General features: G+C 52.9%; 1 protein-coding gene across 2 annotated transcripts; it reads right to left on the bottom strand.

Annotated features, from left to right (window-relative positions):
- Nucleotides 1-1,265: 1,265 nt before the first annotated feature.
- ADORA2B (adenosine A2b receptor) lies at nucleotides 1,266-21,337 on the bottom strand. Of its 2 annotated transcripts, XR_012838347.1 has the most exons (3): nucleotides 20,637-21,337; nucleotides 3,808-5,134; nucleotides 1,266-2,943 (listed from the first exon to the last, which is right to left on the bottom strand). XR_012838347.1 is itself a non-coding variant. In XM_010308880.2 (2 exons), the coding sequence occupies exons 1-2, from the start codon at nucleotides 20,999-21,001 to the stop codon at nucleotides 4,441-4,443; spliced, it is 1,059 nt and encodes a 352-aa protein (XP_010307182.1). In that variant the 5' UTR covers nucleotides 21,002-21,337; the 3' UTR covers nucleotides 2,950-4,440. The 2 variants fall into 2 exon arrangements, 1 of the variants encoding a protein (XP_010307182.1); XM_010308880.2 differs by lacking the exon at nucleotides 1,266-2,943 and having other exon boundaries at nucleotides 2,950-5,134.
- Nucleotides 21,338-24,952: the final 3,615 nt, after the last annotated feature.

A 24,952-nucleotide genomic window follows, 5' to 3' on the forward strand; every position in this document is an offset into this window, starting at 1 on the left:
TGGAACAAGGGCCACTGGTGCTAATGGGACTTATGGCTGATGAAGTGGTGCAGTTCACCTGGTGCCAGTGAGGAAGGGCTCAGGGTAACCAACGGGTCTGCAGTTGTGGGGATGGCAGTGGGGAGCCAGTAACACTTTGCTGTGTGTCAGATCCCTGTATTGCATTATCCCGATGGCAGAACTGACCTGGGGCAACTGGAGCGCCAGCCTGTGCCAGGGCTTGGCGTGCCAAGAGGGAACCATGTTCCTGAGAAGGGCGAGCGCTTCATTAGATGCATTTTGGCCGGGATGGATATTTGTGGCTTCCAGATAGAGCATGACATTCCTGCATTGCTCCTGCTGTTAACTTGGCTGCACTATTATTTGCAGTGCAAACATATACTTGCTGTCTACCTTAGTCAGGCCATGGGAGCCTGCCAGAAACTGTCTGTCTCTGAGGAGCAGCTCACAAGCATCTTACTGGCAGAGGAGGAGGATGAAGGATGAAGGATTTGGATCACATGCGGATGTCCTTTCTGTGTACCCTCCCGGCTGTGTAGCTGGCGTTTTTCATAGCTACAAAGCTGCCAAATGTTCATTGTGGCTGGTAGGTTTCTTCCTGTGCTGCAGCCAAGTGTGACATTAATTAGCAGCCTTGCACTGACAGATTAATGAATAAATGTTAAGAAGCCTGTGTTGACTTCAGTTTCATTTATTTAGGCTATTCTTGGGGTTTCTGAAGATGTGTAATATTGCGTGCTTGTGATGTGGGGATACAAACAGTCCAGCGGGTCTCTTAGGGATCCATTAAACCTTGTTAATTCTGCTCATGCTTTGACTGACCCCACTGCCCCTCCCATGCCTGCACGGCTTTGTGGAGCTGGCCTTTGACAGAGCTGGCTGCTCAGAGCACTTCTGATTCATCACTGGCAAACCTGTACCAGAGACTATGGCAGGGACCCCTCAGCACCTCGAGACTGTGCTTCTGCTGTCTTTACTGTGATACAGGATCTTGGGAAGCTGCACTTTTAAATCGACCCATTTCAGACAAGCCAACCACCTCGTGCTGGCAGACAAGGCAAGGCTGTCCATATTGGAGACGGGGGAAAGGAGACTGCTGCTGCCCCATCCCACACACCAGCCGCTGAGCTGGGAACCAGCTCCTTCCAGCTCCGTGACTCCCTGCCCGTGTTTTGAGGTCGGGCTCCTCCTTGAGTACAGCGTGGCCTCGTATGATACACTATGTGAACACAACACCGCAAGAAATAATGGGGCACAGGCTGAGCCAGGTTGTGTAGGTGGTAAATTAAGCATTTTGTATGTAAATAACAGTTACTGCAAATACAAAATCTGAACAACATGAGGAAAACACATCCATCCTATGTACATCAGAGCAGTAATGAGTGATAGCTGAATAGCAACAGCTGCACTCGCTACAGAAAGTTCCTCTGCCATTTTCACTTCACATTTTTACAGAAACCTTCAGAGCTTTTTTTTGAGGGGGGCAAGGGAGGTGTCCTATTTTTTATTTTGCCTTGAAATGACTTTGGCTCAGATCCACAAAGGCACTTAATGTGCCTAAAGACCACGGTGACCCAGGCTGTCATTAATAATGGCTAACAACCCGATGGCACAGTCATACTAAGGGAACACCACATCTGTCTACAGGAATTCTGGCTTGTAAGAGGCATAGGAAAGGTAGCAGGAGAGGATGCTGAGCTGCAGTGCAAGCTGTCCCATATGAGCAAGTGTTCTGGGACTGGCTCGCTCTAGAACAGCGCTGCGTGTTTCAGTCTGTTCGTGCTGTCCAGAGTTTGGTTCATTTTTCAGCCAGCGGGAGGGGAGAGATTCCATTCTTTGTTGTAAGGATAAATGTGGCTTGCAACCACTTTGCAACACTGCCAGACCTGCAGGTGAAACCCTGCTTGTTTCCAGCCACGATTAACAGAAGGAACACAGCCAAAGATAATACAGAAGGGAAGGAATGAAAGGAGGAGAGAGTCAAACCCTGCCCAAATGGCAGGAGGTGGCTACGTGTGTTAGCTGGACTATGACCAAGGCAGATGCAGCAAAGCTGAATGGGGCTGTTAAAGGAGAAACACGTGGGACAGTAACTTTTAACTATTCAGATTTTTTTTCTTGGAAATGGCAGTATCTGATACCGAGCCGTGACTAAATTTGGACGTTGCATAAACATGTACAAACCCATTCAGAGCTCACTGGTCATTCACCAAGGTTTAGGGCTGGATCTTAGGGCTGGATCTTAGGGCCGAGCTGCTACACACATGGTAACGAAATCCATCACTCCTGTGAACGATCCTCTGCGTGCATGGTGGGCCCAAAGTCACGCCCGCAGGTGCTGCCTGCAGGACACACCGGCTGGCACAGCAGATGCTGCAGGAACGGGATTTCTTCAGATCAGCGTTTCAGCTGATTTTACACCATATTTGTCTTTATATACGCCAGAGAAATGAAACTCTTGGGGTCTTATATTACACCCCTTTTAGTGCAATGCAGTTAAAAAAAAATAGAAAGCTGATTTCTATATGATTCAAGTACAATTTATCAGAGACAAACTGCTCCAGGCATCACAGTCTGTCTGCTGGACCTATTCTTCAGGAACTGGCTGTGTTTAAACTTCCTTCCCTGCCACCTGGCTCTCAAAGGCCTGCTCCCTGCCTCCCTGTGTGGGTTACCACTGCAAACCGTATTTAATACACATCCTTGCACTCCAGCCCCTCACCGACTGCATGATGCTGCTGCTGGCACCGAGTGCTTCACAGCGCGATGGTACCACTTAACCACGTAGGGACCTTCAGGCAAGTCTCCCATTTGTAAGAAGTCTGAGCTAGTCAAGAACAGCCGTGTCCCTGTACCACAATCAGCTTTTGGGCCTGGAGGGAAGCTCTTTGGTGTTTTTCTGACTCTCCTCCCTGTTCCTCTCAGCTGTGGAATGAAACTGCCCTGCAAAATAAAAGGCATGCCAGAAACACCGGTTCATTTACAGCAGCGCACATGCCCTCATGCAGTCTGGAGAAGTGGCGTTCGTGCTTCAGAAATTAATGCACTGTTCTTTCTACCTTTGTCTAGTTTTGCATATCACAGTTACATATTAAATCAGGTGCAGTAATTACAGAGCTGTGGTTGCAGAGAGTCAGTAACTTGCAGTACAAATGACGACTGCTCCGCTGTTGAGTCCTTGCAAAGGGCCAGGACTCCGTGGCTAACTGCAGAGGCCAGGCTGGGCAATCTGCAGGGTGAGCTGCTTCCCCAAAGAGCTTGGCCAAAATCAGGTCGCAAGTCAAGGCATTCTAGTTTCCAAGCAAATTAGCTCCCTTCCTGTCTCTTTTGCTACTGATGCAGGTCAGGATTAAACAACATAAAAAAAATTAAAAATCATTATTAGAAAAAAAAAAGCACTCACAGCTTCTGGGGGTTACTGGCCTACGAGGAACCCCAGCAAGACCAAGTTTTAGGAATGAGGTGAGCTGCAGCATCCAGCTATCACAGCTAAAACCTGCACTTGTGGAAGCACTGCAAGGCTGTCAAGTTTTGACTTGGGAGCAAAAAATCTAAATGTAGCGATCATGTCACCAAGGGAGCGTTTGCACACACCTCAGTGGCTCTGGATCAGACTAGCTGAGAGCATTAGGGCACGTCTGCCTTTTGCATTTTGATAGCTGGAAACAGATTTGAAATCAAACCTGAAGCACTGGTCTGCACAATCCCGTAGACCCCAGTGACTGAAAGGCAATAACACCGCTGTTCTAAAACTTCAGTCAACTCTTTCCTAAAATTTTTCTCGTTCAGTAAGTAGGGCTTCCATACCGGGGCCAAAAATAGCTGGCCAGTTCTGATCTTGTTTTCCCATCAACATGGTCACGTCCCTCAGAGCCTGGAACGCAGATTCAGTTTCACACCAGCAACTGGGCTAAGTAAGACTTTTTCCCATCGGAGAATACTAGCTGCATCAAACAATTGATGGAATAATTAGGGTATTACCAAAGTGCTGTCAAGTATGGACTTAAAGAACCCAAAACTAGACACAAAATTATTACTCTTAAATGAATCAAAAGATTAAAAAATAATAATAATAATTAAAATAAAGATCCTAGGACTTGACATGAGCAGCACAATTGGGGAAACACCCCCAGCAGGTGGGTCTTCCACAGTCAGTGTCTGACCTGGAAAGGAAATACAATACGATCACCAGCACTCACACAACCTGGGTTTACAGTCGAGGGTGAGCTGCACTCAATCTCCCTGGTCAGGTCATTCCTCTAGGAGGCACTATGTTAATTACAAAAAAAAAAACCAATAAAAAATAAAACACAGCTGCATAACTGCATAGTGGTCATCTCGGAGCACTCCTCTAGGAGTTAGCTGTAACTGTTCACATAGGCACAGGGAAGGGTAGTGTCAGGGAGGGACTGCAAAATCCCAGGAGCAGGACGTGCACGGTCATATGGTCACAGAGGCTACTGGAGTGTGAATGTTGGTGACAGTCAGGTGCTGGTTGTTGTCAGTGCTGCACTTGGGGAAGTCATCCGTCTTACAGAGGATCTTGGAAATGATCTTGTGGAAGGTGTAGCGGAAGTCCCTGATCCTGTAGGCATAGATGATGGGATTGATGACAGAGTTGGCATGGGAGAGGATGATGGCCATATACATCACCCACTCAGGCTTGGATTTGGAGAAGTCCTCATGGAAGAGAGTAATGCAGTTCAAGATATGTAGGGGCAGCCAACAGAAGGCAAAAAGTCCTACAATGATGGCCAGAGACTTGGCTGCGTGGACCTCCTTCTGCAGTGTGGTCCTGGAGTTGCCCATCAGTTCGATCTGATGCAACTGTTTGCAGGCGACCATGAATATCTTAATGTAGATTCCCAGCATGATAACGAGTGGAAGCAGCACGCAGCCGAAGAAGTTGAAGTACACCATGTAGCTCATCGTTACCACATTTTCAAAGAGGCATGAGATGAAGCAGCCATGGTGCTCTGTCCCGGTGTCAGTCCCTGTCTCGTTGGTGGCATTGGGACAACCGCTCATGGCTTTATTCCAGCCCATAAGCGGAGTTAGTCCAATTCCAAAGGACAGGAGCCACAGCACAGCGATGAGTCCTCTTGCCCGCTTGCCAGTCACCAGGCTATTATACCTACAGCATCGAGAACAAAACCAAGATAGAGCCATTAAATAAATGAACGCTCATGACTTCCCTGCAGTTAAAGTCATCAGCATTTTGGCTAATGCCACAAAAGCCTCACCCACATGGGAAACTCACCTCTGTGATCACCAGAAGGGTAAAAAAAAACTCACCTGTGCTCTACACCTACACAAAATGATTTGGGGAGGTGATTCACTTACTATTCCTGAGAGGTGCCAAGCACCGCCCCTGCCCGCAAACATCCTTCAATAGGAGGTAAGGACTTGGAGTCTTAAAAAAAGGCTTTATCATTGCATGAGCCTAAATCACCAACTACAAGGAGGGGAAGAACAGGGGGAAGGCTCACTCTGTAACCACCAACGTACTCTCTTACTCTAAGCATCCATTACTGGGCACGCCAGAGCATGTTGCTGGGCTACGTGAACTTCTGGGCTGACCTATTATAGCTGAGACAATGCTGGCTCTCAATTCTACACTGTAATGGGTAGCTAAAGACTTAACCAGCATCGCCACACACTTACAGCCTTCGTACCACAGCCAGCTTGCTTCAACTTGGGCTGCTTTTCTAACTGCAGCAATGATGGCTTTCACTGGACATTGCAGCAATTCCGTAATGGATGTCCCTTCCCGTGCTACCTCATATGCAAAGTGGGAAGCACACATGTGTGTGGAAACCAGGGATTCTACCAGTTTCCCAAACAGTGCAATTGCTGGCTTACACGTGCCAGACTGCAGCCCATGCGAGCTTGTTCTGGCTGGATAACAAATACCCTGGGCCAGCGTCTGAAAGCAGCTGCTAATGATGGATTGTTTAGGAGAGTTGCAAGTTAGGGTTTGCATCTCCACGCAGAGTCTCGCATCCAGGTGTGGAGCTGGGAGCCAGGGACATGGGGGTCTTCTCCCCACATTTGACATCCCTGCTTTGTGCATCCTCCATCAACAGTGCTGATGTGGGCTGCTTCACTTCGCTCCCAGGGCCAGTGTTGGCCTCCGCTGCTTGTGTATGCGACGTGCCCATTCTGTAGGACACGCACCATCGAGACATCCTGAAGTCACACACGGACTCGGACCTACAGCTTCTGAAGCTGTCAGTGGGGTTAAACCACACAGCCGTGTGTAGCTGTTGCTGTCAGATGATGCTTGTGGTCTGCTGACCTACCATAACTGGTTGTAAAGATCCAGATTTTTAAATAAATGCCTTCCTTGGGTACCTGCTGCTCTCACATATTACAAAGAAGCTCTGCGGTGGCCCAGGGACAAGCTGATGCAGTGCTGAGGGGTGCGGAGCCACGCGCTGCCCCACACCTTTCCGGCCCACGGACCGGGTGCCTTCATGGCCAAGAAAACAAAAGTCCCTCTCCAGCCCCCAGATGCTCAGAGGTGCAAATGGAGCTGGAACCTAAAGCAGCAAAGTCAAGCTGGTTTGGGTTCAGCCAGAACAGATGCCAACATCAAAGCATCGGTCAGATCGCTTTTTGGAGATATGAAGAACTCGGCGACTGCCAGAAAGACAACATGAGAAACTCATTACTGTCCTCTCTCCACAGCCAGTTAGCGTCTGCTGGCTGACACACGTCCCCCCCTTCCCACACCCTTCTCTCAGTGCGTGTTTACTCTGGCTTGGCTACCCTGCTCCTCCTTTCCTAAGAACTTTTGTTCTGATTTTCTTCCGGCCCGTGAGGCAGGGGAGGGTTTTATTCCCACGGAACCGCAGCTGTGCCTGTGAATCACACTGCGGTCGCCTCCGTGCGAGCTGCGTGTCCCTCTCCTCCCGCAAGCTACAAAGTCAGGAGGGTAAGTGGGGGGGGTCTGCCAGCACGAACCGAGTGGCAAAGAGGGGCTGGGGGGAGCCCTCAGCTCCTTCTGCGTGGCCGCTGCGAGCAGGGCTTGCTTTGGGCACGGCCGGGGCTGGCCAAGAGGATGCAGGAGCAGCAGCCACACTTAGGCGATGCTGAACAGTGAACCCACTCCATGGGTAGATGTCTAAAGGGCAGGTCCAGCCTGAGGAGTTTCTCCTGCACTTTTCTCTCATTATTACTAAGTCTCAAGTTTTCAGGAGCCAGAGCTGATCTGGGGTGGTGGGACCTGAAAATGTTAAGATTTGATTCAGAGGAAATTCCCAGAAATCCGATCTCTTGGAAAAGTCTGAGTCTCGAGCTACAACGTTGGCCAAGCTTAGTCAGTGCTGCAGGAGCACCAAGAGCCGCTGCCGACCAACAGCTCTGCACGCGGGAAGAGAAAACCCGTGGCTCCTTGGCTTGTGCTGTTCACGCTTAGTTGATCGCTTCAGTTGCACCTCTGCTGCTTTGGTCACGTCACATCCCAAAAATTATTGTAGTGAGACTGGAAAATGCAAAAGGGACCATTGTTCAGGAAGAGAAACTGAAGAGTTGAGAGGTTTGTGCGTCTGAATCAGGCTGCGCACGGGAACACGAGGCAAAGTCACGGTGAGGACCGACCGCTCCAGGCTGGTGGCATTTGGTGCTGTTTCTTGCTGAAAACTTATGACCCCCAAATAAGGCTTCTTCCATCTGCTCTTCTCCTGAACTCTTCTGCAAAGATAAAGCTTGGCTTGGAGGTTTATAAAACCATTTAAGAAGTCACTTAGTTTTCTAGTGGCTGTAACGATGGCATGTTTATTTTAGCGTTGCTCGGTCTTCCCCAGCGCACACAGCAGAGCTGCAGCCAGGATCACCTTTAAGCGGGGGGGAGCCCCTTCTGCGAAAAGGAGGAGACGGAAAAACGTGCTGCGCCCCGGGTCTGCAAGAGCCAGAGCTGAGCAATGGAGAGGGCTGCAGGCCTGTCGGCACAGGGAAGAGACGGTGCTCGTTAAAGTGGAGACGGTTATTCGCAGTGAGCCACACGTGCCTCAGATTTGCTCTTTATTTTCGTAGGGATGCGTTGCAAACTCCTCCCAACACCTCTCCGCTCAGTGGATTGATCCCGGGCAGGGATGGTGGTCGCTGCTGTGGCTACAGAGAAGGGGCACAGCCGGTCCCTGAGCTACCAGCCAGAAGAGGCCAAGGTGAAATTGGGGATAGTTCGACGCGCTAAAATTGTTCACTAATTACCTTGTTATTATCTTAATACAGTTATCTGGCGGGACACCGCCTGTATTGCCCCGAAGTTAACAGAGGTTAAGCACATGCTTAAAAATAAAGCAGTGCATGACTATTAACAGATCAAGGCACGAAGAGTCTCGTTAGTGAACCGCTGCACACAACTGCAACTCCCATCGTAAACCGCCATCAGGATAAGCAGGCACGGGCTGTGAGACAACCGAGACAGCTTTTTTCCTAAGCTCTATGAAACATGATTAGACAGTGAGGAACCAACAGATTTTTCACAGCTCTGAATGCTCCAGTGAACCCCTCCTTCATTCTCTTTTAGGCTTAATATTATTAGGCAAAAAACTATTAAAGTAAATTTACTCACCTAAGTCTGCTCAATTAATGTGTAACAAATATTGAATCTCCTCTCTGTTTCTGCCCAGAGGCATCAAATGTTGCTTTAATGTAAATAACAGCTGAATATTTTAAAATGATTTATTGAGATTAAATAACCTGGCAATGCATTAGTTCCTTTTACACCGCCAGGCAAAGTCTCTTTACTGGCGTAATCATCATAAAGCAGCTAATTATCTCAGCTCCCACCCACTGCCCCCGCGGTGGACATGCCACAGAAGCCCCGATGCCGTCCCCGCTGTGCTGCCATCATGGAGCAATTCAGGTTTCTATTCTTCGGACGTACATAACTACACATGCTTCAGCCAGGGCACAGCTCTGCCCTCGCCACCGTGCCGTGGAGTGAGCAACCGCTCTGCCGCTGGAGTGCATGGCCCCTGAGCTGGCCCATGGACTGGAGATGGTGTCCTTCACCCAGCAGACATCGCTGTCACCTGTGGCCCCTCTACTTCAGTGATGCCTCAGCAAGGTCCACAGCTTTTCTGCAAGAGCATCACAGCAACCACCAAAGCGACCAGTTGTCCATTAGCGCAGGGTGCAGGGAGGCTCTCTGCGTTCTCCAGGCACCGTGCCGCTGGTTGGCAGCACGGTCAGGGCGTTGGGGTTGGGTTGTTTTTTGGTTTTTTTTTTCTCCCCAACAGATCTCATTGCATTTCTACCGCTGTTTACTAGAGGTGGCTACCAGCCAAGACGCCCAGGCGGGCAGTGCTAAGCACAGCTGGAGCAGAGCAGGACGCGCTGCCAGCCTGCAGCCAGCGCGGCCTCTCCCGGGCAGGAGTTTGGCTCCCGATTGGCAGGAACCGAGTCATGTCCCGCACGTACCTGGCGTCCCCGCACCAACCCCCTGGAGATCACCCAAGCAGAGGCACCGCTGCCCCTGAGCTCCCATCTAACGAGGAGCGTACAGCAGCAGCCAAGGCGTAATTTGGGGCGATTTGACTTGGGGCAGAAACCAGCACCAGCCCGGAGGAACGAATCTGGAAGGGGATGAATATTCCCACATGATGTACCCTCAGAGGTGGGGGGGAATCCCCCGCTGGCCCCAGAAGGATGACCAGATCAAACGCTGTGGTGCCACGCACCCGCTCGCCTGGTGCTTGGTGGAGGCTGACGGTGGCCCTGGCCATGATGCTGGCCTGGGCTCTGGCTGATGAGTTACTGAGTAAATAAACCCGAGGTTTGCAAACAGCAGAGCAACAGCAAATTGTTTTACTGAACATTTGAGATGTGTTGCTGAACAAAAGGGTGATCTGCAAGCTGAGGAACTGCGTCAGCACTTGCCACCGTGAGCTCATCAGTGCTGTGGTACGGGGTCCGCCACGCTGAGCAGCGTCCAACCACGCAGCCCTCATCCTGCCCAGGGGCAGGCAGGCAGGATGTGACCCCTTGGATTGTCACCTGCAGAGTGGCACGACCCCCTTACATTTGTTCGCCATGGCGGTCCTGTTCCCAAAGTCTTTCCCTACTCCCCTGCTACTGGGCCACTGTGGGAGACACAAAAATGAGTTCCATCATCTCTGCCGTGGTCTGAAGCCCTGCAGCTGGTATCTGGCAAATACACTGTGGGTCCTGCCTCTTCAGACGCCCGCCATCGGATGGCCACCTGCGCAGGCATTACTGCTGTCCCCTGTCCTCGCTGGGTGCTGAGTAAAGTCCCTGAGGCTGGCCGAGATGTAGCTTCTAGCAACAAAGTGATGTTAGGAGAAAGGCACCCCCGTCAGTCAGGCTTCCTCTCGCCAGCAGCCCTCAAAGGCTGCAGGGCTGCCGGGTTGTGCTCGTGAAGCTGCACAGGGGCACCGGGTGTTTAAACACTTCTCTCGTGTCTGTACCACTGTGCTGAAGTTGCAGCATTAACTTTTCCATCAGGAAAATTTTCTGTCATGATGGAGCCTCCCAGGTTTGCTTCCCCCAAGTGTTTGAAGAGGGACATCTCTGTCTTCTGCAACCTTAACTGGGAAGAGCCAGGAAGTCCCAAACCTCGTCCTGGCATCCTTGGAGTCTCTGGGACGGTGTAGGGCAGCGTCGCGAATCAGACAAGGCATAGCTCTAAACCCGCACACGTCGTGTGGTCAGCCTGAGTCCGTACCGACCCCAGGCAGACGCGTGTCCGTCAGCAGAGCTGCGGGTCAGCAGCAGCGACGCCAGAGCCCCTGCGCCCCAGCCTGACCGGAGGGTGCCGCGCTGCGCTGCTCAGCTCACGGAGTCTGGGCCTGTTCTCCCACCACCAAGCCGCGGCGCAGGATCACCCTTGGATGGGCAATTTCAGTGCTCAGACTCCAAACTCAGGGGTACCTTGTGCTGAGGCCACATTCGGTGGGGTCAGCGGGGAGCCACTGGCATGGCAGCTGCGCGAGGGGTGCTGCAGCCGGCGTGGGTCCTCTCTGCGCTCCCGCTGCCCAGAGCTTTGGGGGAGCCCTGGGGGCTGGTGCTCGTCGCTGCTCTCTCCCTGCTTCCCTCCCCGTTCTGCCCCATGCCCAGGCTGCCGGATGCAGGGAGGTGAGCAGATGGAGAGGTTGCAGAACTTGGGCTATGCAGGTGCTCTGCTACAAACAAGTAGTGATAATTTATATGTTTCTATTTTAAGTGTTAAGGAAAATACACAGACACCTCCATTCACAAGGGGAGAGAACAGTTTGGCTGCCAAGCATTGTATCCTTGTCATCTACTTGCAGCTGTACTTTGCATCTTGCCTTGCTCTTTTTTTTTTTTTTTTTTTTTTTTTGAGCTATAACAACATGAAATAAGCACCTTTGCTGCTGTTCTGTTTGCTCCGTGCATAACCATGGAATGGAGATGACATACCAGCTGAAATATCCTGGCAGGACATTTTAAATGAATCATAAATTGCACCTTAGAGGGCGAAGAGGAAAGAAAAAAAAAAAAAAGAAAAAAAGAAAAAGCTGTGCTTTTTAACCAGGAAGGAGTTGGTGGTGACAGTAAGAAATTTGATTAGTGGTTACGATATCAGCCAAGGAAGTAGGACATCTGCGTCTGTCCACGTCTAGTTGCAGACAAATCACTTCCTCCCACATCTGTCCCTATTGTGTGCAGGGGACAGCAGCAGCGTCCCCCGCTCGCGCTCCCGGCCTTCCGCTGGACGGGTTACCGCGAACCCGCCAGCACCCACGGCCCAGGTGAGCACACAGCGGGACAGGAGGCATCGCTCAGCACCCTCCATATTTCTGGCTGCCGGGAGCACCGCTCCCACTGCCTGGTGCTTTCACGGGAAACCCGAGGGGCTGCAGCGGCTCAGCCCCCGCGCACCCACCCCCTGAACGCTGGCTCATGGCCAGCCTTAACCTGGCAGGAAAAGCTGAACGGAAAGAAAGGAGCTCTCGCAGGGCGACAGCCCTCTCCCGCTCCCGCTGCCAGGAGCGCGCACCCACCAGGGAGCACCCCCGCGAGCACCCCCCCCACCCACCGGGGAGCACCCCACGCTGCTCAGGCAGCTCCGCTGGTTGTGCAACCCCGGGTAATGATGACACGTGGGTGAGAACACCCGGCCCTTGCAACGCACAGCCCGGCCGCAGGCTGCTGCTCCAGCCTCGGCTTCCGAAGGGAGGCCGGTACGCGGGTGCTGCCCTGAGCTTCCAGCCTGGCTGCTTGGGGAGCCCTGCCTTGCCTTGGCTCCATCCTCCCCGGCGACGAGGAACGACCGCCCGCTCGCCTCCCGGTGCTGCGAAGTTTCCATTCCTGCCCGAGGCAGCTAACCAGCAAGGTCACAGGTTGCAATGCTTCATTTTCAGATTTGGAGGATCACTAAAAGGCGTTTAAAGACTGGACGGCTTTAATGTCCTCCAGGGCTTGCTTTGCTCATGGTATATGGCATTTTCAGCCTTAGTCTGAAATAAAAGCCAGATGCTTTTGAACTAATAAGAGAAGAAGACGTGCCCAGTGCGTGATCGGAGGATGTCAGGGGCTGGGGCTGCTCCAGACCTACCGTTCTGTGTGTTTGCTCTCTGGGAAGCAAGTCCACCTGGGAGCAGAGTCACAGAGCAGCAGATGGACGTGAGGCAGAGAAAGGCACAAACAGCAGCATGGAGACCAGGATGAAGTGGTTCTGGCTGAAGATGAGCCCTCAGATGGACACTGGCCAGCTGCTGCTCCCGGACGAAGGTGGGGATGAGGGATGGCTGCCAGTCAGAAGCAAGCCTGTCTGCTCCCCACTTATGAAGACTCCAAATTACCCTTTCCAGGACAAAACTGGACAAGACCCACTTGTGCTTCACACTCAGCCATGGCGATGACTAGCGGGAGGAGCTGGGTGTGTGCAGGAGAGCATTTCCTTCCCCAGGGTTTGGCCGGCCTGCCCCAGCCCACCCATACAGGCTACAACCACGCCAGGTCCTGCAGCCTGTGAGCCTGGACTATTGAGTGCCTATGGGTTTAAAACCCTTTCAGCACGACGTCCATCCCCACGTGCTTATCCCTCCTGTGAGCTCCTTCCCTGCGGTGGGAGGCACAGCAGCCGGGAGTGACGCTTGCCCTCTACAGCCCCCAGCTCCCGCCTCATCCCGGTTTATCCCCGCACACCCCTCCTCGGGCCGGCACCACGGGATGGCACCTCAGCACGGCCACTGCCGGCGCAGTCCTGGCTCAGGGCAGGGGAACGGCTGAAGGCCGTCGGGTTTGCAGGACCGGGAATGCGGGAAGGAGAAATGCAGAAGAGCTCAGTTTTAGCGCAAAACACCCTGCAAACCACGTGTGTTTGGGTAATATCTGGAGCATTAAGAAGGGAAGCTGCGGCTCAGGCTGCTGTGGGGTGGGAGCGGTGGGAGGGGGCCACAAGCTGTGCACGCGTTGAACACCGACAGTACCGTGATGTGGGTGTGTGAATGTTTTTCCTCGCACGCACACTTTCACACAATTTGCATTCACTACCCTGCTTTCTGTCCCTAGAAGCTGGGCCCAGCCTGCTCACAGCTCAGCCCACCCGCCAGCCCCCGGCGGGGTGAGAAAAGGTGACTGAAAGCTGAACTAAGGCGCACGGGGTACGCGCGGGGTGCGAGGCGGGCTGCGGGTTCGCTGCACACGCCTGACGCCGAGGGTCTGCCAGAGGCGCGCAGAGCTCCCGGGGCACAGGAAGGAAATGAGCCCAGCACTCTGCACACCGGCTCTCGCACTCTGGCAAGCAGTGACATCAACACATAAGCAGTCGCCTCAAGACACCCATGTGCAGGCAGAAGTGTGTGATACCTGCCCCCCCCCTCCCTTTTCATGCTCCGTGGGGTGTTTTTGAGTCCCAAACACAAAAGCCCGGTTCTCCCTACCAGAGACCGCAGGGCTGAGAGGAGCCTTAAAAGCCCGCGGCCCTCCGGACATCTTCCGTGGCACCGCCCTCGCTCCAGGGCTCTGAAGCCCAACGTTATCTGCCTGAGGCTGAGAATTTTTGTCATTCCGAACCTCCCAGAGCTGTCAGATCTCAGATGTGCAGCACCGGAGCAGCTGAGTTACCGGCGGCTGGTAGAGGTGAGATAGGAACTACCATTCACCGCGAGCTGTTCGGGTGTGATCCTGTCTGCAGAGCAGCGGTGCGACCGCTACCCCCCCCCCGGCACCCGGTGCCCTGCTCACTCAGGTAACAGATAAGGGTGGGGAGATGGCGGGTCTCTGCTGGATCACTCTTTCTGTAAAGAAACGGGTGCTAAAGGCCTTGCCAAAGGCCCCAAACCACTGGCCTCTCCAGCAAGTTGCTACTCATCTGCCTTCCCTGCAGAGCCCTGACCGACCTTCCCAAGGGTTGGTGGATCTTGGGTGGTCGGCGCCGTGCCCAGCACCACTCACCCACCCGTGCCCCGTCCCAGCGTGCTCCAGCAGCTCGAGGAGCCCGTCCTGTCCTCGCCTCCCTGCCCAGGCGCAGCCGGGTTCAAACCAGCTGGTGACGCAGCACGCAGCCCCCGCGTGCCAGCTGCGCCGTTGCAGCACGACGGGCAAATCTCATGGAAGAGACGGGGGAGGAAGGATGCGGCCAACAGCCGCCCCCACAGCACCGTGCTCCCGGGAATCTGGCGCTGGGGTTTGGGCGGGAGGGAGGATGCGAACGCCGGGGTGCAGGGTGATGGGTGCTGATGCACGGTGCGTCGTGAAGGGGGTGCAGGCAGAGCCCCAGCCACGGTGGCACTGGTCCTGGAGGTGACTGCGCTCTGTCCCTCGTCCCCAGCGGGTCCAGCAGTGCTGGTCACGGTGCTCAGTGACCGCCCGCTTTGCCTGTGCCACGCCGGTGCCCACCTGGCACTGAAGGGTGAGCGTAAGGGCACGGACACACCCCCACCCATGTACTCGCAGGTTATTTGTGGCTCATGCCCGGGCCTGATGTCATCACCAGGATTAGGAGATAATCCGCTCTTTGGCACATACAAATTCCCTGAGCCCATCGTCAGACTTTGCAAAGCCGCGAGAGCCGATGGGGAGGGGAGAGGACCGACACATCTGTAGGGCACAGCTGGTGTCACCCGTTCCCGGCATCCCGCGGCCCAAAGCTGCTGTAACGCACCTACGGGAGCCCCAACGCCCCCCCACGCGGGGACTGCCCGGCACAGCCAAGGGCCGGGGCAGAACACTCCTACAAGACGTGGGTTTTGCAGACTGTGCTCATTGCTGTGACAAACAGCAGATTCATCACACACACACACCCCTCCCCCCCCGTTAATTAACAAAGCAAAAATTTTTAACTTGCAAAATAAAACAGCTCACTTGCAAAACATTTTGACTTAATACATTTTTTTTGCAGAGAGGTCCAAAGGTCTTATTTCTAGAGTAAAATTCTGCTAGATTTCAAAGGCGGCTTTTTTTCATCTAAAAATTAACCTGTATTTTTTACAGATTGAGCTGACCAAAACTGAGAAAAAGCTCCTAAACCCAAAGCTCTGGGTTTTGGCACCAGAGAGGGGTGCCCTCCGCTGACAGCCTGGAAATGAGGTTTTCAGCTGCACGCCCGCCGCTACCCCCCAGCTTCTGCGGGAGCTGCATCAGGGCAGAGGTCTCAATGACAATTAATTCCTTTCCTGACGGGATTTTTGCTTTTTGAGAGGGAAGCGACCCCCAAGGTGGGGAAAAAAATATAAACATTTGGGAGAGGCATTTAAAGCAACCAGGCTGCTCACAACTGAAAATAGCTGCGATTCCCCCCTCTGGTTTATGGCCATGGGGGGATTATTCCTGAGGTTTTTATTGTGCTTCTGTGCCTGGAGTCGGCTGCATCCGAAGCCTGGAGCGAACGGCAGCCCTGCGAGACCCACGGCCGGGCGAGCGGGTGCTGTCGGCCCCCGGCTGCAGCACAACCCCCGCCCCCCCTCCATGTTCTGCCCGAGTTGAGCTCAACCATCACAAACTTCCTTAAAAATGTGACAGCTCCGTTGCTCAAGCGAATACACCGTCCCTCCTGCCCGAGAAGTTTGCCAGGTTGCCGCACACTAAATTTATTAATCAACGGTAACCTTGGCCAGGCACAGCCATCTGATGGACGGGGGGGGAGGCAGAGCATCCACTGCGCTGGAGTAACGATGCCTGCCACACCGCTCGGGTCTCGGGATCGGGCACCGCGCCTGGGAGCCACACACGAGCAGCAGAACACGCCGGGGAGTTCAGATGGGGGGCAATGCGAGGATTTCCCTTCAGAAAGGAAATGAAGCAAAGGCAGGAGGAGGAAGGGCAGCTGCAGTTCCGCGCGTTGTTGAAGCCTAGATGACACACAGAAAATGGCAGGTGAAGACCGAGGCTCTGAAGAGGATTTTCTCTCCTCCCCAGCGGCTCCAGCCCTCCCACCGGCCACCCAGCACCTCCACGTCTTTCCTGTAGCGAGGGGCCCAAAACTGAGCGCAGCGCTCGAGGTGCGGCCTCACCAGCGCCGGGGACGATCGCTGCCCGGGTCCTGCTGGCCACACTGTCTCTGGCACAAAACCATGAACATTTCTTCATGGCAAAGCTGCCCAGGAACATCCGTCTTGCACTTCTGCTAGGGATAAAATTGAAGATGGGCGAGAGCTAAACGCAAGGAGGAAGAACGAGCACGAGATCAGCCTAAATCGCAGGGAGCTGGGGCTAATTTTCCCTCCGCAGCTCTTGGCCGGGGTGTTTGCCAGGTACCAGGAGCAGCGCAATGTTCGCCGTCCTGCAGGAGGGTACCAGCCAGGCAAGGCCACACGTAGAGCGATGTTGCACGGCATGTTTCATTCCCCTCATTTTGCTCTCTACATACAGATACTCTTCTCCCTAATTCCTGACGCATTTGTTCCAGGCATCTATCCATACCTACAATTATTAGCCACGCCAAAGGATTTTGGTTAATGCAAATAAAAGGGAAAGATTTTATTCCACCTACAAATCTTTGGCTCGCAGCTATGGGACTGTGGGGTGAAATCCAGCCCTGGAGAAAGCCAGGGAGCGAAAGCCTAGCCCCGCTCTTAAGCCAAACACTCTGCAGGATGGATTTACTGCTGCTGAAAGATGCTCAATTGCCTTTGGCTTTGATATTCTGCTTGGGGGAAGCGCTGTGGGGGAGCGAGCGAGCTTTGGGGGGGGGGGGTCAGGTTGGCAGAACAGAGCAGGGATGGTGCCGCGTACCTGGGGTGGCACAGGGACGGGCACACGCAGGCGGCAGCGCTGCCGGGTCGGCAGCACCGGGGGCCAGGAGGGGTGCGGGAAGCAAGGCAGGGGCAGAGCGCGTTTGAAGAGAAGGAGCTGTGTCCTGGTGTGCCGGCCAGGGCAGAGGGGACCCGGGAAGGGCTCAGAGGTGCAGCTGCACCAAGCGGGCAGTGGGGCGGGGGCTTCTCCACAAACAGTAAATTTGTCAAAACCAACCAAACAAAATAAGAGTTTCAAGGGACAGAAAGAATTCATGGCTTCGGGCCAAATTCAGCAAATATTTTTAGACAGGAGAGAGAGGGTTCTAAAACACCAGTTGAAAGTTGTATACGATTTTTGTTTCGCAGTTGTCTGCATGAGAATTTGTTAGTTCCTTCCCAGCGAGGATGTCTCCATTTCAAAGAGCAGCACAGCAACGTCAGAAGGGTTAAGCAGCTCAAAACAAAGATGTGCCAGGTTGGTCAGGACCACTTTGTTTCACTGAAGCCTCCAAACATTGCTCTTTCAGTTTGACTGAAACAATTTTCCTTTTTCCCATGGGATTTTTTTGGTTCAGCCACAGAACTGAAAAATCCATTATTAGCCTGGCTGTAATGCAAACTTCTCCCGCGCACCCCCAGCCTGCAGTCCTGCCCAGCCTCTCGGTGTGCTTAAATAGCCCTGAAACAGTATTAAATAATATGGCACAGTCAGTTCTCAACGTCCCTGCAGAGGTTTCCGCAGGGAGCTGGTGGTGCAGCGGATGCGACAGGGACACTTGCCCGCTCTGCAACAACTGCGTTATTCATTGTCATTGCTAGCTAGGGCTGGGTACAAACCCTTTTCTTAAATGTATAATGCTTCATAGCCTGGTATCGGCCTCTGCGCTAGTCTCCAGAATGAGTGTTTTAGTAAGAAAAACTTTTCCTAAGGTCTCCGTTCCTACGGACTGATGACCAGCTTTCCCCTTCCGCAGCACAAACCTCCTTCCAGAAACGGCGCGTGCACCTACCTAAAGCGGGCGGCTGGACGAGTTCCTGCCCCGTCGTCGGCAGCACTGCGGAGTGTCTCGGGAACAGCGATGCTGACAAGACAGCTCTAACTAAGCCTTGGTTGGAAAACCTTAGTGTAGGAGAGAAGTGTTTTGCCAGCGTAGTTTTATAACCTCCTCTATCCTCTTTTGATCTCGGCTGTACAAATAAAAACAGCCTTTCAGTACCAGTCCCTAAATCTCTGGTTGCCAAAGCAATGACCTGTCCATTGCCCTGCACTCCTAGCAGTGAGAAACTCCCGTCCTTTTAACGGGGTTTTACTCGCTGGTCACCTCTAAGAGCAATGAAATGGGCCTCAATGCCGAGGCCAAGTCTAATCCAAACTTCACGCTCCAGGCCAGCCTAGGACGGGACTCCTGGATCTCCGTTTACAGGTGAAGGGGCTGCATGTGTCCGGCTAGGAAGTGCTCATAGAAATAAAGATATTTGTGCAAATGGAATAAAAGATTTGGCCTAAGATGGGGTGAAAAAGCAAAGTTGGGAAAGGATCCCGAAGCAAGGCAAAACTACTCTCAGATTTCATCCCACGCAGGTGTATAGACTGACCTAACGGGGAGTCAAGCAAACCTGCTAGAGACCGGGATTGTAAAAGAGTGGAGGAAATACTTGCTATTTTGTCAGTTAGTAAAACCACTTCCCTTCTGCAAACACGTAAACGATCCCCTCGGAGCATTTCTGATCTGCTACTCTCGCCTCGGATTCCAGCGGAGGAGAAACCAATCTCACAAGCTTCAACTTCCTCAGCCAAGCGCTGCAAAAAAGCACTTGTGGTACGAAGGAAAAGAGTTATAACGAACAGCCCGCTGGTAGCAGGTGCTGCGATGAAACCGAAACTTAAAAAAATCTGACCCGCTGCTGCTGTGCCGCTAGCCCCCATCCCGAGAAAGCCCCCAATGAATGAATGGAAGAAGCACCAAAGTATTACCCGGAGCCAACGCACGTCTCTGAGTCCAGCCGGGCGGCTGGGAAGGTAAGCAGCGGGTTTCAGAGATGCTGGCAGCAACCTGAACTGCTCTGTCCCCGCTCCCTCCTGTACAGACGAGGGCTGCAGCTCAGCTCTCGTTTACTCTACGTCCCGTGGAATTTCCACGCTCCATGCCCCAATGACACACACAGCCACTCAGCATACATGCATTTCCACTACCAGGTTTTATCATCTGCCCAATGACTAATTAGTATTTGCCCAATGTATGGTAGTTCTCTGATTCAAGGTACCGGAACAGGGTGAAGGGGGTATTTTTTTTTAAGTCATTTTATGGTGAATTCATTGCTGGTGCAAGGGAGATACTGGAGACGAGGAGAATCTAGAAAGCTGCAGCTAACAGACTTGAGCTGGGGTCCCTACGCCAAATCTGCCTCGCTTGCCTGCAGCCTCCACTTCTGACCCGTCCTCCGAGCAGCCCTGGGCTCCCTCGATGCCTTATTCTCAGGGAGGGACAACAGAGATGTGACAGAGACTGAGCCTAATGGGCTCAGGTCATTTGTAATGCAAAGCCGGGGTTTTGGAGCTCTTAAGCTTAAGGAAGCAGCTGCACCAACTCACTGGTGAAGTGCCTGTGAAATACATTCAGTACGTTTTGCCCAGTATATTGCACTGTCCCGTGGATCAGAAGGAAACCAATTTATGTCTTTGATACTGCACTTGGATGAAGGTTTAAACTGTAAAATTCTAAAAAAGGAGGTATGAATCCTTTCTCCCTTCACAGTGTATGCACAGAGCTGACACCTTCTGACATTTACTGATCTATACGCTCACGCATGGTAAGCACTCAGAAGGAAAAGGTACATATACAAGCACAGAAATACGGTTTTGGCATTTGTAGCTGCTGCAAATTGCACTTTCAGTCCATTCATTATATCCCACTAAAAACTGGAAGACAGCCTAGGTAGACTCTAGCCCTAGCTGAAAATGTGAAGTACGTACAAAGTCGTATTAAGATCTATTTAAGACGACGTTCAGCCTTTCTGAAAGTATTGTGTCCCGAGCTCAGGAAGAGACAGCCTGCAAAACTACTTCTCTAACAGGCTGGGAAATAGGAGCAAGAGCGGTTGCTCCTATATTTAATTACCCAGGAGATGCCCAGACACCACAGTAACGAGGGCTGTATAAATACCTACATAGATTAGCTACAACGATCCCAAGCACGCTACTACATCACTGCATAACCACCACCACCACCACCCCCCCCAAGACAAACACCCTCAAAAAACTGAGCTCAGAGGCGGGATGCTGAAAACCTGATCCCAGTCCCGCAGCATCTCAGGTATTTTCATCATCATCATCATCATCACCTGTGAGCAGCAAACCTCGTACGGCAACGCTAGAGACTAGAAGTTCTTGCACTCCAAGGCAAGGAAGGTCACAATCTGGGCTGTCAGGGAACGTGGCTACTTGCGTGCAGTCCAGTGTCTTACCTCAGTGGGATCTTAATAGCCAGGTACCTGTCGATGGCCACCGCCAGCAAGCTGAAAATGGAGCTTTGGGTCAGCACCAGCACGAAGCAGGCGAAGAAGAGGCAGCTGTGAAAATCCACCTGGAATCCGATGCTGATGGTGATGGCGAAAGGGATGGCTAACAAACCCACGGCAATATCAGCCACTGCCAGGGACACCAGGAAATAGTTGGTTGCGTTCTTCAAGGTACTGTTGATGGCCACGGCCCAGCAGACCAGGACGTTGCCAGCGATAGACAGCACGGCGATGATCAGTTCCAGCACGATATAGGTGGTTTTCATCGTGTCCATGGCGAGAGCCCAGGGCGAGGAGCTAGAACCGTTCATGAGAAAAAGGTACTTTCCACCGGGCGCCCGTCCGCAGGTACCAACAGGCCACGGGGCAGCGCTTCCCAGAGAGCAACACCCATGTCCGGGCTCACCGCCGCCTCCCGCCCGGCCGCCGGGGCGTGGGGGGCCGGAGGGGCGCGGCGAGCCCCGGACCGCGGCCCCCCGCTGCCCGCTCCGCCCGGCCCCCGGGGGGGCATCCGCGGCCGCGCTCCCGCGGGGCACCGATCACCGCCCGCCCGCCGCGGGGCCCGGCCGCTGCTCCCGCCGCGGGGCCATCCGCCGGCACCTCGGGCCGCGCCGGGACGGGACGGGACGGGACGGGACGGGACGGGACGGGAGGGACCCGCCCCCGCTCCTCCCGGGGATGCTGCTCCGCCGGCCGCCCGCTCCGCTCCGCTCCGCTCCCCGCGGAAAGCCGCTGCCGGCCGCGGCGGGGCTATTTCTGCACATGGGGCGAGCGGGGCGGGGAGTGCGCGGCGCCGAGCCGATTGGCCGAGAACCGGCGGGCCCCGGGACGGCACCCCCGCACCGCCCCGGCCCCCAGCACCGCCCGGCCCCGGCCCCCCGCACCGCCCGGCCCCGGCCCTCCGCACCGCCCCGGCCCCCAGCACCGCCCCGGCCCCGGCCCCCCGCACCGTCCCCGGCCCCCCGTACCGCCCCGGGCGCGGTGGCCGAGCCGCCGGGCTGGGTGCTCGCCCACGGGTGTTTTCGGGGCGATGATCAGCAGCCCGCCCAGGCCCACTTTGCAAAATTCCCCCCAACGTTTCAGCCCACGTTTCCCCCCACCCCAACGCGACCAGGGCTCGGATCTTGGCGCAGCCCGTGGGGACACGGCCGGGGGTATTGCCACACCGAGAAAAATCCCCGCTAACAGCCCGCTGACCAAAAGTAGAAGATTTCACAAAAATCATGACAGCACTCAGGCTGTGGACAGTTATCACGCAACGTGACATTTCCTGATGTAAGAAAATGGCAAAACACCACGGATTAGCAAACGCTATTACTCACAGGGCTACAGTAGTTGAGTTTAGGTCTAAGGAACTCAGAAAAAATTAAAACCTGATGCAATCACCAAAGAAAGGGGTTGTCTGCACTGGTGGATCTTAAAACCAGCGGAGAATATGAAGATAAATATAATTTAATAAATACTTACCTTTTCATCACAGCTTTCATGCCTTATATTGTGTTCACCATCGAAACACAACCAGAACAGAGGCTGAACTTGACACCGGTTTGTAGCATTCAGCAGTACTAAATAATCCAGGACAGAAACTAGAAAAAAATCCAAACAATTAAGCAAAATAAACCTTCCTGTAGCAAACAGAAAGTAAAAGAAAATATTTTTTTTTTTTTTAAACAAAGTTGGAAATGAAATCCTGTGGGAGTTTCCCTTCTTCCCTAGTTCCCCGCTTTCTGGGGATCCAGAGTTAAAGCAGAGCAAAAACACATGGGAAAAATAGGATCAAAATTATTTCTATGGACATGGCATAAATGGAAACACTCTCATTGACTAGAAATGCTTTGGATCAGACAGATGTGAAGGGGAACTCCTAATTTGTGTTGAATGAAGCCATTTTATTCAGGCTGGACATCTCAGAAGCAGAATGCTTCGGGATAAGCAGGATGCTAAAGGAAAGCCATGTCTGTGGTACATTTAATTTGATGGGGACGAACAGCAAGGTTCCCTTGCTCCTTTTAGACAAGAGGATCAGCATTTGGGGACCATCGCTACCCCTTGCCCTCCCCCCCAACACCTTTGTGCGCCCTTTGCGGGCACAAAGAAAGAACCGATTCTCACGACGGCACGAGAGGCAAGCACAGATGCCTGCGGCTCCAACTTTGGTGTCCGCCTGGGACGGCACTGAAAGGAACAACAGAGTTTTGAGGAGAACTCAAGGCTGGGGGTCCACAGCCCCCCGTGTCAGGCTACTCCGTATTTCTCAACACCAGCTGGATCCTGAACTTGCCTACACTGGTTTGGTTTATTTATTATTTGGGGATGAATGTAGCTTCTTTCGTGTAGAGCCTGTTATAATCACGTAAACGATGGTAAGCTATCATGGAAAAGCACTTTTTCCCCCAAAGCAATGGATTTACATCAGGGGTTTTACTCATTGTTTTCCTAGTTCTAAAACATGTGCCAACAGAAGCCTTCCGCTGCTTTATAGCACTTCAGTGAAAGGAGAATTAACTTTTTGCCGTGGATACATTTCATTAGAAAAGGATCTGCTTTTGTGATCATGGAAATACTTTTTACAGGCTGAACCAAGGGAAATTGTGGTTTATCAAGTCAGACATGGATAGAGAAACCATTATTTCAGATTCTGATGAATAGGTTGTTCTGGGCAAGGTGTCTCTGTGAGACAGGTAGTAAGGCGCTGTGAATATTATGGATTTTGCATTACACGGAGATTCATGGCTCTCCAAAACAGCGAAGCCTTTGCCAAGGTCCAGTGGTTTATTTTGGCGTTAACTGATGCAGCTGAACTTATTCCAAATACAACCTAGCTGGAAGTGGAGCCAAGGACAAGCGTGCTCAGCTCTGTTGTACCAAACGTGGTTAAATCCTGCTGGCAGTCAGAGTAGGATGAGCCCATTCCCAGCCAGAGATACCAACCCTGCCCTCCAGCTGCATTCTTCCAGCCCTGTTTTAAAATATATGGCACTGTACACCCTACCATTAAATCCCGACTGAATGTGCTGGCCTCGTAAAGTAATCATCTGAGCAGGCGTTGTGAAACTCCGCAGCTCTTGGGGCTCTTAGGATGATGAATCCGCAGGTGATAATGTGCATATTTATATACTGGAGTCTGTAAAGGAGCAAGGAAGTCACACGATTAAGAAGGTAAATATAGTCCCAAGCTTGCAGCTTGTGGAATCCATTCAAGATCCAGATCATAATAATAACATGGCAACAGGTCACTGGATGGATGCTGTCAGATACAGAGACAAATGAATCATCATTACCATTTTCTTCCTGGATTCTGTTTTACTCCAGGGATTTGCCTCTCAACACTCATGTAGGAAACAGCACCAGCCCCAATCTGCATCTTTCAAGCGTTAAGAACTAATCCAGCTCTTTTGTTCAGAGGGAAACAGATTTAAACAGATCCCACGTTATGAATGGCGATGCAGTGGGGGACAGGATCAGCCCCCTGGTGTGGCCGTAGCCCTTGTCTCTGTGGTTTGGCAGAAGCCCACCGACCTCGTACGTGCTGTTCCTTCTGTCGTACAGGCCCCGGGGGAGCAGAGCTGCCGCTTTGGAGGCAGCACGTTTCCTGTAGCCCTCTGTGATCTCTTTTGTGTGAGGCCTCTGTGCCTCTGCGCAGTCTCAGGCTTCACTGAGGACTTCCCCAGCAATCTCTGTCTTGACACCTTCAGTACTCTTGGCCCAGCCACAAAGAACTAGCGAGGAGCCCCACTGACCCACATCTCTCCATACACACAGACGGCCCCTCTGGCAAGTCTATAAACACAAAGAAAAGCTCCTGAGTTGGTGATGGCCGAGATGTTCTTGCTGGTCCTGCGGACGGGGCTTGCCCTCTCCGTCGCTAAGCACACGGTGTTAGGGAGGAGTAACAAGCACTGAAGCGGGAGTGTCTCTGCTTCAAAGGGACACAGACATCTTCTGGATATCAAAACCAGGTGGATGCCAGGCAAAAAGTCCATCTGCCTTGCTGCTACAGGCACATCTGTCATATTGACTTTGGCAACCCCTCATTGACCTGAGTGCGGTGCGGTACCGAGTAGAACCGTCTCTTGGGTTGTAGAGGGCATTAGCCCAGCACTTGGTGGCTTCACAAGCAAAGCAGCTGCCAGCCATCCCCTTCCATGAAGAGGCAGGTCTATCCCAGAACTGCCCGTAGAGATGGGAGACAGGGAAATGAGGAGAAGACACAGAGGCGGGCCCCAGGGCTTTCTGAACAAGCCCTGTTTTGGAGTATCGGC

This window comes from Balearica regulorum, chromosome 19, assembly GCF_011004875.1.
Source record: "Balearica regulorum gibbericeps isolate bBalReg1 chromosome 19, bBalReg1.pri, whole genome shotgun sequence".
Classification (NCBI taxonomy): Eukaryota; Metazoa; Chordata; class Aves; order Gruiformes; family Gruidae; genus Balearica; species Balearica regulorum.

Bases quoted from the DNA above. Each gene is read 5' to 3' on its own strand.
- ADORA2B (XM_010308880.2), bottom strand. From the start codon at position 21,001: ATGAACGGTTCTAGCTCCTCGCCCTGGGCTCTCGCCATGGACACGATG. The intron at 5,135-20,636 runs GTAAGACACTGG...TCGATGCTGTAG, and splicing joins GCTATTAAGATCCCACTGAG to GTATAATAGCCTGGTGACTG.